The 15,357-nt window shown below is 39.7% G+C and overlaps 1 protein-coding gene across 38 annotated transcripts in view; it reads left to right on the top strand.

Moving 5' to 3' along the window:
- Arpp21 (cAMP regulated phosphoprotein 21) overlaps positions 1-15,357 on the top strand; it is a 167,061-nt gene that overhangs the window by 58,384 nt on the left and 93,320 nt on the right. The window contains exon 10 of one of the 38 annotated variants that reach the window (XM_021171505.2): positions 13,685-15,347. The exons of the other annotated variants lie outside the window; for them this stretch is intronic. Coding sequence (XP_021027164.1) covers positions 13,685-13,748 — 64 coding nt within the window. The 3' untranslated portion in view covers positions 13,749-15,347. Of the gene's footprint in view, positions 1-13,684; positions 15,348-15,357 lie in introns of those variants that run through there. 38 annotated transcript variants of the gene reach the window in all.

Here is a 15,357-nt window from a genome sequence, read left to right as displayed (position 1 = left end):
CCCCCTTTTTGATGTGGGGGAGACATGTGTTTTGGGGAAGGCTCAGAACAGGATACCGAAACCTTGCTTCCCAATCCTGGCATACTGACTGGGCATCCCAGTCTGCTGCAGTCCTGATTCCCCATCCTGGTTTTTCCACCTGTGAGACAGAGGTCTGAGCTTGCCAGATATCTAAGTTTTAGCCCTAAGAAGACAACACTTGTTTTCTCTCAAGATCATCACTGTCTTTCATCTTCAAATCTTTTTCCTATCTGCACTGAGTCAGAGTCATCAAGACCGACCTCCTAGGAGACATCATTTGCCTTGGCACCTGTAATTGTCTGCTTTGAACTCCCGAGCCTTTCAAATAGAGCTTAAGCCACTTCTTTAGTAAAAGGTGTGGCACCCTCAAAAAACTGTAAATCGTCATTTAAAAAGAAATAATAACGGTTCTTTCCTTTGGGGCATGTGGTGATCACGTGGTCTTTGTGTCAGCCTGTTAGTGCAGGCACTTTCCTATGAATGGAGCTCTCCTGATTAAAGCAGGCTTTCTTTTCTGCCCGCGGAAGGTTACAGCCAGTGAGGTGGCCTCGGGGCTCTTTATCTCCTGGGAGATCAGCCTGCTCAGCAGAGGCACTGAGACAGTTAGGGGGAGGAGCACCCAGTAAGGAACCTAGACCAAGAGTGGCTATTATCTCAGGGACACTGTCGCGATTCACTTTTTTTTTTCCTCCCGAGTTTCAAATTGCTTATATATCTGTAGAACAGTTTGAAGTGGATAATGTTTAAGAGCTCTTGAAGCTTCAGAATTATTGGGTCCCGCGGTTGTATTCTACTGTGCTGGCAAAACACATCTCAAAATTTAGCGGCTTTCCACTCAATCTGATCATTGACACTGCTGCCTCCTGTCTTGACTGTCATGGAAATTAAAGGTCCCTCTTCTTTAATCCGAGACATTTTTGTTCTTCCTCAAACACACCCAGCTGGTTTTGGTGTAGTATTGTTTATTATTTTTACACTCCAGTCTAGTTTTTCTTGTGGCTTGCAGGTGCCCTACAGCAGAGAAAGATGCCCTGAGAACAAAGCAGGGAAGGAATTGACTTCTGTGTTTAATTGGCTCTTTGTGTTGCACTCCTAGGACTTGCAGGATGTGGATCTGTGCATAGATAGTGCCGATTAAGCCTGATAGCTTTACAATTCATAGAGAGCAGATTTGTTAATAGTTACAATAGTTTTACAGTCTCACAGTCGGGATACGAGTCCAGGTTTATACCCTAGCTGATGGCGATATTACGTCTCTGTGAATACTCTTAATAGAAGTTTAGCCTTGTCTATGAAGCTGACTTTTACACCGTGGCAGCTCCATTGAAAGTAAATTTTAACTTAGCTAAATTTACATACAATTTGAATTTTCAAATTCAGTTTCTTTATCTGGTTAGTAACATTTCGACTGCTTACAGGGTCTGTGATTCTAGAAGCTTCTGAACTCTCCCCTAGATTCTTGTGTTCCCTTCAGATTCTACAGCACCACAGTAGAATGTAATCTGTCTTTAAGGTTTTCTTTATCTGACCTACAGAGGTCCCATCGCTAAGCCTCTTCCCTTCCAGAGGAGCACAAACTTTGGTCATTTTTAGAAAGTTCTAGTGCATGCCCTCATGTCTGTGCGAACCCCAGGAATGCAGGTGTCCATAGGGATCAGAAAGAAGTGCATCAAATCTCGCTAGACCTAGACTTGCAGGCAGTTGTGAGCTGCCCCGTGTAAATTTTGGGGAGCTGAACCTGGATACACTGCAAAAGTAGCAAGTATTGTCAAGTGCTAAGTCCATCTTGTCAGGCCCCACCCCGAGACTTTCCATTTTCCTGAGCATTGTCAAACAGGCTGCATATGTTTACACAAGGAGAGTGTACAGTGAGCACAAGCATGGGCAGACAATACCCCCATGAAGGTAGTGACCGCTTTGGTGCCAGCACCAAATCCAATCTGATCACCCCCATCTCCCCTACCACCCTTTATCATCCTTCAGCAGGTCACGCCTAACCCCATGGTAAGCAGTGGACTTTCTAGGCATTAACTGGAGCATGAAGCCCTCTTTCTCCATCCCAACCACCATGTTGCTCACCCTCTGTCATTTAAATGGCTCTTGGGAAGGGAGGGCAAATGTGCCTGTGGTAGAACTTGAGAGTAAACTGCTACCTCTCTGAAAAAGGAGCGAGAAGGAAAGAGGATGAAATAAAGGCTCTTTGAAAGAGTAGCATATTTCAGGTTTCAAGACGTAGATCATGTTAGCAATACAAGCAAAGACTGTTGTTTCATGAGAATGTATGGCTGTTATAGTTGTCTGCTGCTAGGATGTTTGGATTTGAAGGTAAAAAATGGACCCTTAAGATCTAGGTGCCTTGAAGGTTTCAAATACCATTTATTTGTGTGTGTGTGTGTGGGGGGGGGAATCTGTATTCTCTGCGAATGTGAAGGGTTGCCTCACCAGAGCAATTGATCATCAAAAGGAACTAGGCTAATTTGTATATATTGTTGGATTGAAATCTATTGACTCGTAGGAGGGAGAGAGCCGGATGAGAATTCCTCCCAGGGTCCACTCTCAGTGGTGTGTTTGAGGAACATTTTTCCGATGTGTTCATGTTTCTGCAGCTCCCATGCAAATCCTTGAAATATATGCATTTTAAATGTCATCGTGGCTTAGGAGAACAGGTTCAGAATATGAACTCTTTGGGCGGAGTGTGGAAATGAGCTATAAAACTGAGGGATAAAACACAGTTTTGTATATTGGTCTGTTGTTTTGTTTTTCTTCAGTGAGTTCTCATGGTCCTATAAGGTGTACTGATAAATGTAGATAGGGGAACTATCATCATTGTAGCAGCTACAGCTGAGTGTCATCAGCTTCCTTCTGCCATGCTTTTCTGGATGAGAACAATTTAAGATATTTTAAATGGGGACTAGAGTCTGTTAAGTGTTTCACGGAGAGAAAATTGTTCTATATGAAATTTAGACTGCTCGAGTCATAAGGGGCAATCCCTGAGAGCCACGTAAAAGTATGCCTGGCCCCTGTGTGTTCTTCTCTGTCGTAGCCTCAGTTATCACCCATTAGCTCTTCCTTGATGGAGAGGATGGGTCTCAAGGATATACTTCTGCATGACACCATCTCTTACTGAGAATCATGGTACTTACTATGTGTACATCACAAAATATGCTTTAATTCTTGGTTTATGTATATGATCACATCTAATCATACAAAGAGAATTTCAGTTTAGGGGCCTTCTCTATAGAGAAGAAATAATAATTAGCAGGACTCAGTTCTAAACCAATGTGTATATTTCACTGGTTTATTGAAATTTAGTGGAATATTGAAGTGATCGTTACCTCAAGTCAAATTATCTCAGCTACTGAGCCACATCCTCAAGATGGGATGGCTGCATCCGATGTGGATTTCTGTAACATTTAGTTTTGCCTACACCACTTTGAGCTCCCAACTAGTCCTAGACATATAGGCACACAACCAGTCAGGAGTTATCTTGGATCCATGAATGGAAAACACACACACACACACACACACACACACACACACACACAAGCCAGTTAATCTTAAAATGCCATGGCTAACTCAATGACTGGGCATTTTTAAACCTTGCCCTGCTACCTCAGGCCAGTGGCCTCTTACAGGAAAACTCACATGGCTGGTTGCCTTTATCTCCAGAGTTCTCCTAATTCTCCCTGTGTCCTACCCATGAAACTCTCAGTGCCCCACTTCATGCTCGGCCATTGGCCACTGGCATCTTTATTGGTAGATCAAAAATCAATTGTGGACAAGGGCCTTCAGCATCTGGACACACAGATGGAACGCATTAGCACCAATCTCCAACAGATTTCAACTGTTTAACTCCTTTGTTGTCTGATAAGAAATTATTGACATTATGGAGCTGTTGTTTTAAAGGTATTTTGAAGGTTTACTTACTCATACAAGTAAACACCAGAATCTTTCTATAGTTTTATAGTCCTTGATGTATATTTCTGGCTTGTCACTTCCAGCATGTACTGCTTGTTGAAAGAGAGCATTCATGAGTCTTATTTATCAATAATATTAGTATAGAAGATGAATCTACTCATTGTGTTCTTACAAAGCCACTGCCATCAGTAGCTCTAGATTCCCATCCCACACACAGCACCCTCAGCTCCACAAGGAATGAGGAAACGCAATGGTGAGCTTTGGAGCAAAGCCATTAGAAGTTTTGCATTAATGTTTTCAATACTTTGGGGATTCCCAGAGAACAGAGAACGTGTGACTTTGTAGCAGAGAGGTTGTGTTCTTGATGCTTCGTTGCAGTGAACAAAACTGAGGATAGCTCAGACTCAAAAAATTACAGGGAAGAGAGGATTCATCTATGTGGTCTAAACAGATGTATGCTAATATTCTGCATTTATTGAGCAGTTACAAAGAGCTGATCTTTCTGTGGAGATGGTGGTATCTACTTCTTTTAGCCTGATAACAAAAGACTCTTGTAAAAGTCACAACCAGTGCCTGGGCTGGAGGGGCAACTTGCCGAGAGGGAAAGGAAAAGTCACAAGTTCTTGTGGGGGATATCCAAGATGGTGCTACTGTCTGAGTAAACCTATGCACAGTAGAGAATGAGTAAAATCATCTGAGCCTGTAGTGTTGCAGGTTTTCCAGGCCTCAGAACTCACCAAGAAAGAAGATGTGTGACCAATTGTTTCCAGGCACACCTTCTGGTTTATCACATGGGTCTTAATGGTTAGTGCAGAATTCCTAGGCTTTGACTTGAAACAGCAACTTCAGTGCCCAAAGAGAAAAAGCCCTGTGTTTTTGTAGTTGTTGCTCCTGTTGTGTATTTTCCCATATTCCATTAGTTCCATTGCCTGTCTCTCTGAATTTTGACAATAACAGGATTTATTCTCAAGCGCTTTGGATTTCCCACCATTGGTCTTCTGGTTGACCGTCAGGCTGGGTAGTACCACCCACTGAAACTCTACAAAGTGGACACTAGGGTCTATGTTACTTGTATACCACAGAAGGTCTCTTTAATCGGTTCATTCTTTATAATGTCCCTTGAGATGGAACCCAGAGTCTCCTGTTTGCTAGGTTAGAGCTCTACTGGCGAGCTAACGCCCGCACCTCTGGTCTCTTTCTTTCTTTGTAATGCTGTTATCTTTGTCTTCAGACAAGGTCTCCCTACGCAGCCCAAGCAGGGCTTGCATGTGTAAGCTGCTGCCTCAGCTTCCCATGTCGCTGGGATCATAAACGGGAGATTCCACCCCAGATCAATGTTACCATTAGGACTTTTAGATAGGAAACTAAAACTACGAACATTTCGGTTTCATGGTTTCATCACAAATGTTAACTTTTTTTTCTTTGTTACAAGTGTGTGCCTGCTTCACTAGAACTTCTGTGCTTTTTCTTCTTTTTTAATTTTGTCTCTCTGATCTCCATTTTCTCTCTCTCAATTACTTTCCTACATTTAGCACAAAGATGTACATTGTTCTTTTTATGGAGGCATTTTTTTTTCTATTTTTTATCTCCTTCTCCTTTTTCTATCCCAGACAAAGGCTGTAGAGAAACCATCTACTTCCACTTGCCTTTCCCACAAACAGTGTGTCATTACTGCGCATGTGCACCTGGATACCTTTGCATATGGCAGATCAACTTTTAACTTGTCTCAGATAATTTTCATGTTAAAAGGTTGTCATCTCTTCACAATTTCTATTTCATCTTTCACATCCACCTACTCTCCTTGCCTCAAATTCCCTACCCTTCAGAGTGCAGAGCAAAGCATAGCAGTAGCAAATGCTGTGGAGGACAGTATGTTCACTCTCCGCCAATTGTGGGGCAGGGGGAGAGATCGAAAGGCTGCTTTAACTATTGGGAGGATTTCCATGAGCTTGAGGCCAGCCTGGGCTACATAGTGAGTTTCAGATCTGCCTGAATACAAGACGTTGAAGCTAGCCTGGGCTGCAGACTGAGCCTCTCAATAGCAAAACAAAGCAATGCAAACAACAAGAGAGTTAAATGCGCTTGGATTTAACTCCATGATTCTTGAGGCACGTGGTCCTTGGCACCAGCCTGAAGGGATGTGTGTGTGTGTGTGGAGCAATTGATCTAGAAAATAAGTTAACTGAGGTGTTTGTCAGTAAAACAAGAACAAAGAAGTCTCTTCTAACTGAAGAAAGTCTCTCTAGAAAGTGCCACCCAGGAGATTGAAGGGTCTTTGCTTAGAAGTCCTGAAGAGACAGATCTTTATTGCACTAACTACAGGAGGCCAGGCCTTCCACTATCTCAGGGCACAGACCTAGGACCGAGAGGCTGGGCCCAGGTGAAGGAGCCCATGCTCTCCAGAATGCCTGAAGCACCAACGCTTAACTTGGGGATTCTTGGGTGTCTACAATGGGGAGTTTCATACCCTACCGGGGACTGTGTTTTCACTGAAGCAAAACAAAACAGACACAGGCCTCCTCCCAGGTCCACAGCATTCTTGTCCTTGGTTTAGGGCTGTAAGGGACACTGTGACACATTAACATCCTGCTAGATCCATGCTTACCAGAGAGCTCTGAAGAAGACCAAACCTCCATCTAAGTGCAACTACGAGTGGTGGGCTGGCACCCTGTCACTTCTAAACAGGGTGGATCTACTGTTAGCTTTTCGTAAGGTCCGTGCCACCAATCATCTGACTAGAACCAAGTGGCTTGTGCACCGGACACACTCCACTTCTTTCTCTTTATCTGATTGACAAGCATACAGTGTGGTTTGGATACTTAACGATAAAATTAGTGTCATCAACATACTCATTTCTCTAAACACTTCCCTTTCTTTGGGAAGACACCTAGGTCCTTTATTGTCTCTTAAGCTTACACTCGAGACTATTTGTGACCATGGTCAAACTCTCTGCCATTGTCTCCAAACATGATATTGTCTTCCTTTTTCCTCTGAGAATATAGACTTTGTGCATGAGAGAGGGGGATTAAAATAAGTTTATGGTGTTCCTTTTTCTGATTGTACGATTGTATGATACAGTTTGCTATTTGATTTTGGAAACAAAGCAAGCAGACACCTTGTGTATAGATCGAATCTGCTTCATTGTTTGAAGGGGCCTTGTTCATGGCACATTGATGCATCTGGAGATTTTGCTTATTTTTCTATCCAGCTATCTATTTGTTCATTTATTTATTTGGTTGTTTATTCATTTGGATCTCAGCATGGTAGGGTGTCAATCAAGCCTGTCCATCTCATAGGAAAGAAACCAAAGTCCAAGTTTGTCTTATCTGCTCAGGTCACAGATGACCAAAGTCAAGGTCAAGAACTTGTGTCTCTCAGCCCTTGACCTTGACCTTTCAAAAGTCATGGGAAAAAGAATTTCCTCCCATAGAATCAATGATGTCAAGGTACTAGGAAACTGAGAGGGCAACTAAGCCGTCTCCATTCACTGCTATCCACTGGCTCGGTGGCAACATCATGATTCGCATTTGATTATTTTGAAAACTGCACAAAGGGATTTGGAGACAGCTCAGTCAGTAAAGTGCTCATGCTGCAAGCATGAGTTCCTGAGTTTGATTCCCAGGATGCACATAAAAAAGTTAGGCTTGGTGATGCATGCTTGCAATGCCAGCACTGGGGAGAGACAAGAAGGAGGCTCCCTGGGGCTTGCTGGCCAGTCAGCCTGTCCAAATTGGAAAATATCAGGCCAGCAAGAACTCTGTATTAGGTAAAACAAAACAAAGAAACCAAGAGGGATCATGTCCAGAGGCATGGTACCTGAAGTTGGCCTCCGATCTTCAAGCACACATGCAAATGTACTCCCCCACTCTGCACACATACACGGGTACACATGCACACATGCACTCCACACTTGAGCATACACACACACACACACACACACACACACACAGTGCTTAAACAGCAAAATAAAGAATGTTAACACTAAAGTAGATGGTAAAACTATAAATTGTCTTAGCACATTTATTAGTGAAGTAAAACCTGCCTCCATGACCTTGAAGTATGTTCAGCAAAGAAATACTTCTCAAGTATTCAGTACTGTGGGTCTCATGCTTTGAAAATCAAACTTCTTAGCCATTTTCTGTTCACTGTGTGGGAAATCAGCTTCATTATGGTTGAATGTGTAGGTGTGTGTGCAGGTACACTCACAAGGTGCAATGTCATTTAATGCAGAATGCATATTATGTATTCAGGACAGTCATAGAAAGGCTATGATACAAACAACATTACATAGAATGCTGGTTCAAGTATGCAGACCAAAGGAATAGGCTCAATCCTGAGAGCATCCTCTACCCCCACCCCAGCCCCTGCTGCAGCCAGACTCACTTGCAGCATTGACAGTTGTGTTTTGGCTGATCTGGAGGACACTTTATGATATGCTGTCAGACATATTGTCGTCTACCAAAGAAATGAGCTCATACAGAATACCTTTAATCCCACCCTGACTTTTCCCCACTGCAGCCTCTTCCAGCTCCCACAGTGAACACAGAGGAACACAGCCCCAGCTTCCCAACCTCCCCTCCTTGCCCTCTCCATAAAACCATAAAAAGAGCCAGGCAGTGGTGGCTCACGCCTTTAATCCCAGCACTTGGGAGGCAGAGGCAGGTGGATTTCTGAGTTCAAGGCCTGCCTGGTCTACAGAGTGAGTTCCAGGACAGCCAAGGCTACACAGAGAAACCCTGACTCGAAAAGCAAAAACAAAAACAACAACAAAAACAGAAAAAGAGAAGTGCATTGCATTTCTTTACATGTGCAAAAAGCAAGCAGACAAGAAATGGCAGCTCCTCATCAACCGATTCACAATAGCAATCCTTTATTAGTGGGAATATAATATTTACCTATGAGTTTTAATGAGCTACTTCACACAAACATTATAACTAATAAACAAACAAAAAAAAACCTTTCATTCCTCGAAACACCAATTATTTTTCACAGTTTCAAAGGCAGAATTATTTTCATAAACACCTGACTGGCCCATTTGGACACTCATGAATCAAACATTATTTAAATACTATGACACAAATCAGATCTATCATAATTAAGATTATCTCTAACCCTGATGAAAGTGTTGTTTAAATATTTTTTCATGTGCTGTGGACTGATGGGATGTCTCAGTAAATAATGACACTTGCCACCAGGCCTAACTACCTGAGTTCAATCACTAGGACACACATAGTGAACGAGAGAGAGAAAACTCCTACAAGCTACCCTATGGCCTATACACAAAGGTACGTACATGCACGCATACACACACAAACACACACACACACACACGATAAATAAAATCAATAAAACTTAAAGTATAATTTATTGGCATACCTACTAAGTTCTCTTATTCAGAAAATATAAACTGTATAATAAGATTTTTTTATTATTATAAACCTCACAAGTATTGGGCAAAGCACTTCAGAATTGCTAGGATTGCTTACATCCATTTAGTCCTCCTGTGCATGTTAGAGTACACATTTTATATATATATACATATATATATATATATTTCTTTATACAACAAAGCAAATGAACCAGACCTCCTCCTTTATAGAAGTTGTATAAACCTTTAATAATAATAATAATAATAATAATAATAATAATAATAATAAACAATAATAACACAATCAATAAGGTGCAGGACTGAAAAGACAAAGATACAGTATGTTAAGCTTGTTTTTCAATGTTGTTTTGTATATTAAACAGCATTTTAATATTAACCATAATCTATAGTAAATACAGCTTCTGATAATTTCTTCTGCAGTCATTGATTCATATCCTGAAATACACTGGGATTTCCAATAGGGAATAGAAGTTAGAATCATTGAATATACTACTCTAACAATATTTAAAAATTATTAATTCTTTGAGAGTTTCATGTTTTATGTCAACTTGACACAAGCTAAAGCTGTCTAAGACAGAGAACCTCAGGTGAGAACATGTCTCCATGAGATCAGCCTATAAGGCCAACTTGTAGGACATTTTCTTAATTAGTGACTGACGTGGGAGGGTCCAGCCCATTGTGAGTGGTGTCATATACCTGGCCTGGTGGCTCGCTTTTGTTAAGAAAGCAGGTTGTGCAAGCCAGTAAGCAGCACTCCTCCATGGCTGCTGCATCAGCTCCTGCTTCCAGGCTTCTGCCCTGCTTGAGTTTCTATTCCAACTTCCTTCAATGATGAACAGTGATATGGAAATATAAGCCAAAATAAATCCTTTCCTCCCCAAATTGCTTTTGGTCATGGTGTTTCATCAAAGAAATAAAAATCCTAGCTAGGACGAATTTTATACAAAGTAATTTGATTATATGCACACCATGTCTCTCCCCTTTGCTGCCCCCTGATTCTTTATGTAAGACCAATATAGATAAGGTACAATTGGGGTCTAAGCATTTTATAAGTTTATTGTCACTGAGAAAAAGTTTAGAATTAAAACAAAGCCCATAAATTAAAACTATAGAACTGAACAAAAATCGTCTCATTAATGAAGTGTTGGAAGAAAAACATGGAAAAGCCCCATGCAAAGGGGTGTGTCTTCTGTCTGTGTGGAAGCTGCTGAGGGAGGAATCATGAGCAGATCATATCATACGTGTGGTGGAAACCACGTGATTGGGTCATAGGTTTACTTAAAGAGACACCACTGAGGTTTTATGAAATACAAAGAATCTCAAGTTATCTTTAGCTAATCCCAAATGTCAACCAACACTGTGATTCCAAAACTGACAATTACTCTGAATAGCAGCCATCTTTGCAGGCTCTTGGAACTTATGGGATCAACATGGAGGAATGTCTGCATAGTTTCATGAACTTAAGGAATGTATGGGATCGGCATGGAGGAATGTCTATATAGTTTCATGAACTTAGGCATATATTGCACATTGCCATCCAAAACTAGAACTAGACAGTTTTCCAAACATGTTGAATGGGAAATCATTCATCGGTTATTTTTGAAGGGCTTTTACTTTCTGCATTGTAGATATTATTTTTCATTTGTACAAACCGTTGATTTATACATAAATTTAAAACCATGATACCAGTGCCCTGAAGCTCAGTGATCTAATTGTATCCTCCTGTTTGACAGTGTTAAAATTCCATGCTCAATACAGTTCATGAATAACTAGCCACACAAACTGAGAATACCATATTGGGCCTTAACTGTATGAGATTTCTTTTCCCTTTTAAATTTTTCATTGTATCCTTACCCCCTTAAGTCATTATCACAATTGTCATTGCTTTATCTTCTTTATAGCACACACACACACACACACACACACACACACAGAGAGAGAGAGAGAGAGAGAGAGAGAGAGAGAGAGAGAGACCTTCTTGTGATTGTTATCACTTGGTCGTTACCATGTTGTCATTGGTAAAATGTCTACTCATACAAATCAAGAATGACATTCCAGTAAACACAAGAAGTTTGCAGGATGAGGTGAGTTTTTATAAATTAGAAGGTCCTAGTGTAAGAAATCTGACTTGTACAAAGAGTAAAATTTAATCTTTCATTTCCAAAACCTTGTAGTATAATAGAAGGATTAAGAAGTAATTTGACAAAAAAAAATCTAAATCTCCAATTACCAGATTATTAAATAATGCATTCAATGAAAGAGTATCTTGTAAATATTCAAAAATATAAGAATAATTGTCTATAATCCAATGATTTGGTATGAGTCATTATTAAGTTGCTAAATTGTTTTGGTATCCAACTGAGATAATAACTTTCATTATTTTGTTGCTATAAAATCACATGTGATTACTATAACACAAATCTCTGAAAGATTAGAAGTAAGGCTGCCTGGCAGCTCACCATCCATAGATAAGATTTCTGCTAACATTATTCCTGTTGCCACGTGTTAGAGCTTGAACATAGTCAACTTGTATTAGTGTTTTTATACAGAGCCTTTACCTGCTGGTCAATGTTATTCGATATTGTTTTAAAGAACTTCAAGTCTCTGTAACATGTCTCAAGTTCCTTATGCATGCAGAAGAGAGCTTCATGCTTCCACTGTTATAAAATGGAACTTGGTGTTCATTTATGGCCTTTTTCTTTGGATTCATTCTTAGATATAGGATCACATTATCAAGGTACATTGGCAGCTTTATGCTTCTTCATCCATATAGGTCAGGGGTGATTGTTGTTGTTGTTGTTGTTGCTGCTTTGGTTTGGTTTGGTTTTGCCAAGGAAAAAGCACCAATTTAAAAGAATCTTTCAGGCTCAGATTGGAAGACTCTGCTAAGTGTCATTTGTGATACTCCACAGTAAAGAGGAACCAAAGTATCATGTTAGCCTGCATGTCTCTCTTAACACCTAATTGCACTAAAGGAACTCAGAAGAAAATGGCTAACAAGGTGGTTTGATCTATAAAACACTCCTTACACACGCATGAGAAACTTACTTTGAATTTTCAATTAAACCAAATAAAAAGATAAGTACAGTGCCACAGAACTATAGTCTCAGTGTTGGGGAGCAGGAGACGAGAGGGCCCCTGGAGTCTGATGGCTAGTAACCACATCAGCAGCTCCAGATGCAGAGAGAGATGGTGTCTCAGAGTATAAGGCAGAGAGCAATTGATACCCAGTGTAAAACTCTGGCCTTCAAAGATGTATGCAGGGTGATGTGTACCCTCCCACACATGCACAGACATGGACATGTATATACCTGTACTATTTATACATACATACAAAAGAAAGAAAATGATTTTGTATAAACACCCCAAATTCTAAACACAAGTTTGCGAGATCCTAATAACAGATGGTATAAATAGTGGTAAAATGATTTAGTCTCTGGATGACTAGAGTGTGCTCTTCAAGTTGTCTTCTGACCTCCACATAGGCAATGTGGTACACATGTACATACACAAAGTAAATAGTAAATAAATGCAACATATATATATAAAAGAAGAAAATTTATTTTGCAAAAATATGCAAAATTACACAACACACACATATATATGTATGTATGTATATACCTCCACTTTCTCTCTTAGCATATAACATATAATATCATTTAAAAGAAAACAAAGTAGAATCAAATGACAGACTGATGTGGGAAATGGTGACACATACCTGTTCAATAAGGATAAAGAGCTTTTGTTTTCTTTTTTGGAGACCTGTTGGTTAGAACATTTCAGTTGAAATGTTCACAGTACTCTGAGGTCTAACATTTTTGACAGTTAAAATCCTTCACTGTTTGCATCACTGCCCAGCTGTTTTCTAGCTGTTTATTGAGATAACATCTCAGCTTAGCAGCACTTTTCCTTCAGTCTACATGACTTGCACCAAGGCCTCTCTGTTACCGCACCCCCACCACTGACTGTCACCCCCACCTCCACCTCCACCATCAAAAGAGTTCAATTCTTGCTTTCCGTGTGGGAAGGGAGGAAGAGATTCCGCTGATCTATTTGGAAGATGAGTAACAAGTTTGGTCTTTGGAAGATGAGTGACAACTTTGGCCTTAAGAACCTAACAGCAAGGCTAAACTGTTGAAAAATACTTAAAGAGGAGTGACATTAAAATAACAGTAATAATGAATGTTCATTCATTCTGAGCTTCTGAGGAAAATATTCTTTTGAGCTAAGACTGGAATTGATTGAGTAGAAGAGAGATGTGATTGTGGTCACCAGCCACCCTGTTTTCCATAAGTTCCATCTATAGAAGGAACAATGTAGAATAAACTTAACTCATCTTTGTTTTATTTCCCGAAGAGGCCAAGATACTGGCTGGAGATGCAAGCATGCTCACCGTACAGGAGCAGTGTGCACCAACTAGGAGCAGTGGGCAGCTGTATGCGCTAGAGATTTTTTTACCTGGAGATGAGGAAGCTTTTACCCATCTAAAACAAGCATTGATTTTATTTCCTACATGTTTTGGTAATGATATATAGAAAGTTAGACATGATACCTCATGAAACAAATTCAAAAAATATAAAGATAAAAATAAATGTGACAAATTAGGTTGGTATGACACATGCCCATGAGGTACACAGTGAAGACCACTTATCAATATTTAATAAACACATGGCTCTTTGTAGCCTTGAAAACTGTTGGCGAAATTCATTTCTGAGTTCATGGATTAAAAGTAATTAATTACCATTTGAAGTACTATTCCTAAATGAATTACTTTGGTGTCATTCACCATATGGCTCAGAAATAATACTAGTTTGGTGTTCAATCAGTTGTAAAAGTGATTTTTAATAGCTGGGATACAATGGCCCTTTGTCAGTAGTTTTCAACTCATAAATAGTTCTCCATAAAGTCATCCTGGGGAGGAAAAATTTTATTACAATTGCTTGATTCTTTTTAAACAAACCTCAAAGTTACTTTATGAGCATTCAAAATATTTTTCAAGAAACCTAAAAGAACTGATTTTCTTCTTATTTTTGAAAATACAATAAAAGAATATACTTGCAAATCAGTCACTGAGAATTTGTTTTATATAATTTATATCAAAGTATGAATCATTCTTAATATTCATGTTATGAAAAACAATATTTCTTCTAATTAAGATTCATCATGCTATCAAAGTATTTTCATATATACACACACATATATATGACATCTGTTACTATAAATAACAAACTATGAAGAAATGGATTTCAGAAGGAACATTGAAATAGAACTTCATAACACTTTACACCGAGGTGTTCCAAAATCAGAATGAGGAGGATTAAGATTCCTTCTCTAGCCTAGATCTCTCAGTCTTTTGTAAAAAGATTATAATGATTAATAAACACAAATCCAGTGTTCAATGACCACTCTCTTTTCAATTCAAATTTATGCTCCAACTAACCAAACTCTCTGATGTCCTGTTCTATAATTACAGAAATTATGACCTTGTATCTGATTGAGCAACTCTCAGTCAGGCCCTGAGCTATAATGATTTGTACAGGCTAAATTGTCACTCATCCATACATTGATCCATCCATTCATTCAGCTAAGTGATTTGCTGGCATCAGGTTTAGATATGGGCACTAAGATTGAAGCTTTATAATGAAAACAGTGCCTACCAGCTAGCATTTTGAGTCATCACTCAAGTACATTTTGTCTTAAAAGAAGAAATTAGACTAAACAAATTCACCTTGGGCTCATGCCTCAAAATCCCCATGTTCTTGGGACCTCTCGCTTGTGTGTGAATATTTGCAGACTGTTAAAAACAAATGCAGAGAGATATCTGTAAACTTAGGCAAATTATTTAATTTATTAGGGCTTAACAGACGAGTGCATGAGGATATCAGAAGAGACTAATTAGCATTGATATGATGTAAATAACATTGATGTGATCAGCATCTTTATTTAAATTGGTATCCTCATTTCAGTTGCTATGCAAAGAAAGAAAGAGAGAAAGAGAGAGAGAGAGAGAGAGAGAGAGAGAGAGAGGG

Source organism: Mus caroli, chromosome 9 (assembly GCF_900094665.2).
Source record: "Mus caroli chromosome 9, CAROLI_EIJ_v1.1, whole genome shotgun sequence".
In the NCBI taxonomy this organism is placed as follows: domain Eukaryota; kingdom Metazoa; phylum Chordata; class Mammalia; order Rodentia; family Muridae; genus Mus; species Mus caroli.
Note: the sequence above shows the minus strand (reverse complement) of the source record. Positions and strands in the feature narration are given on the sequence as shown.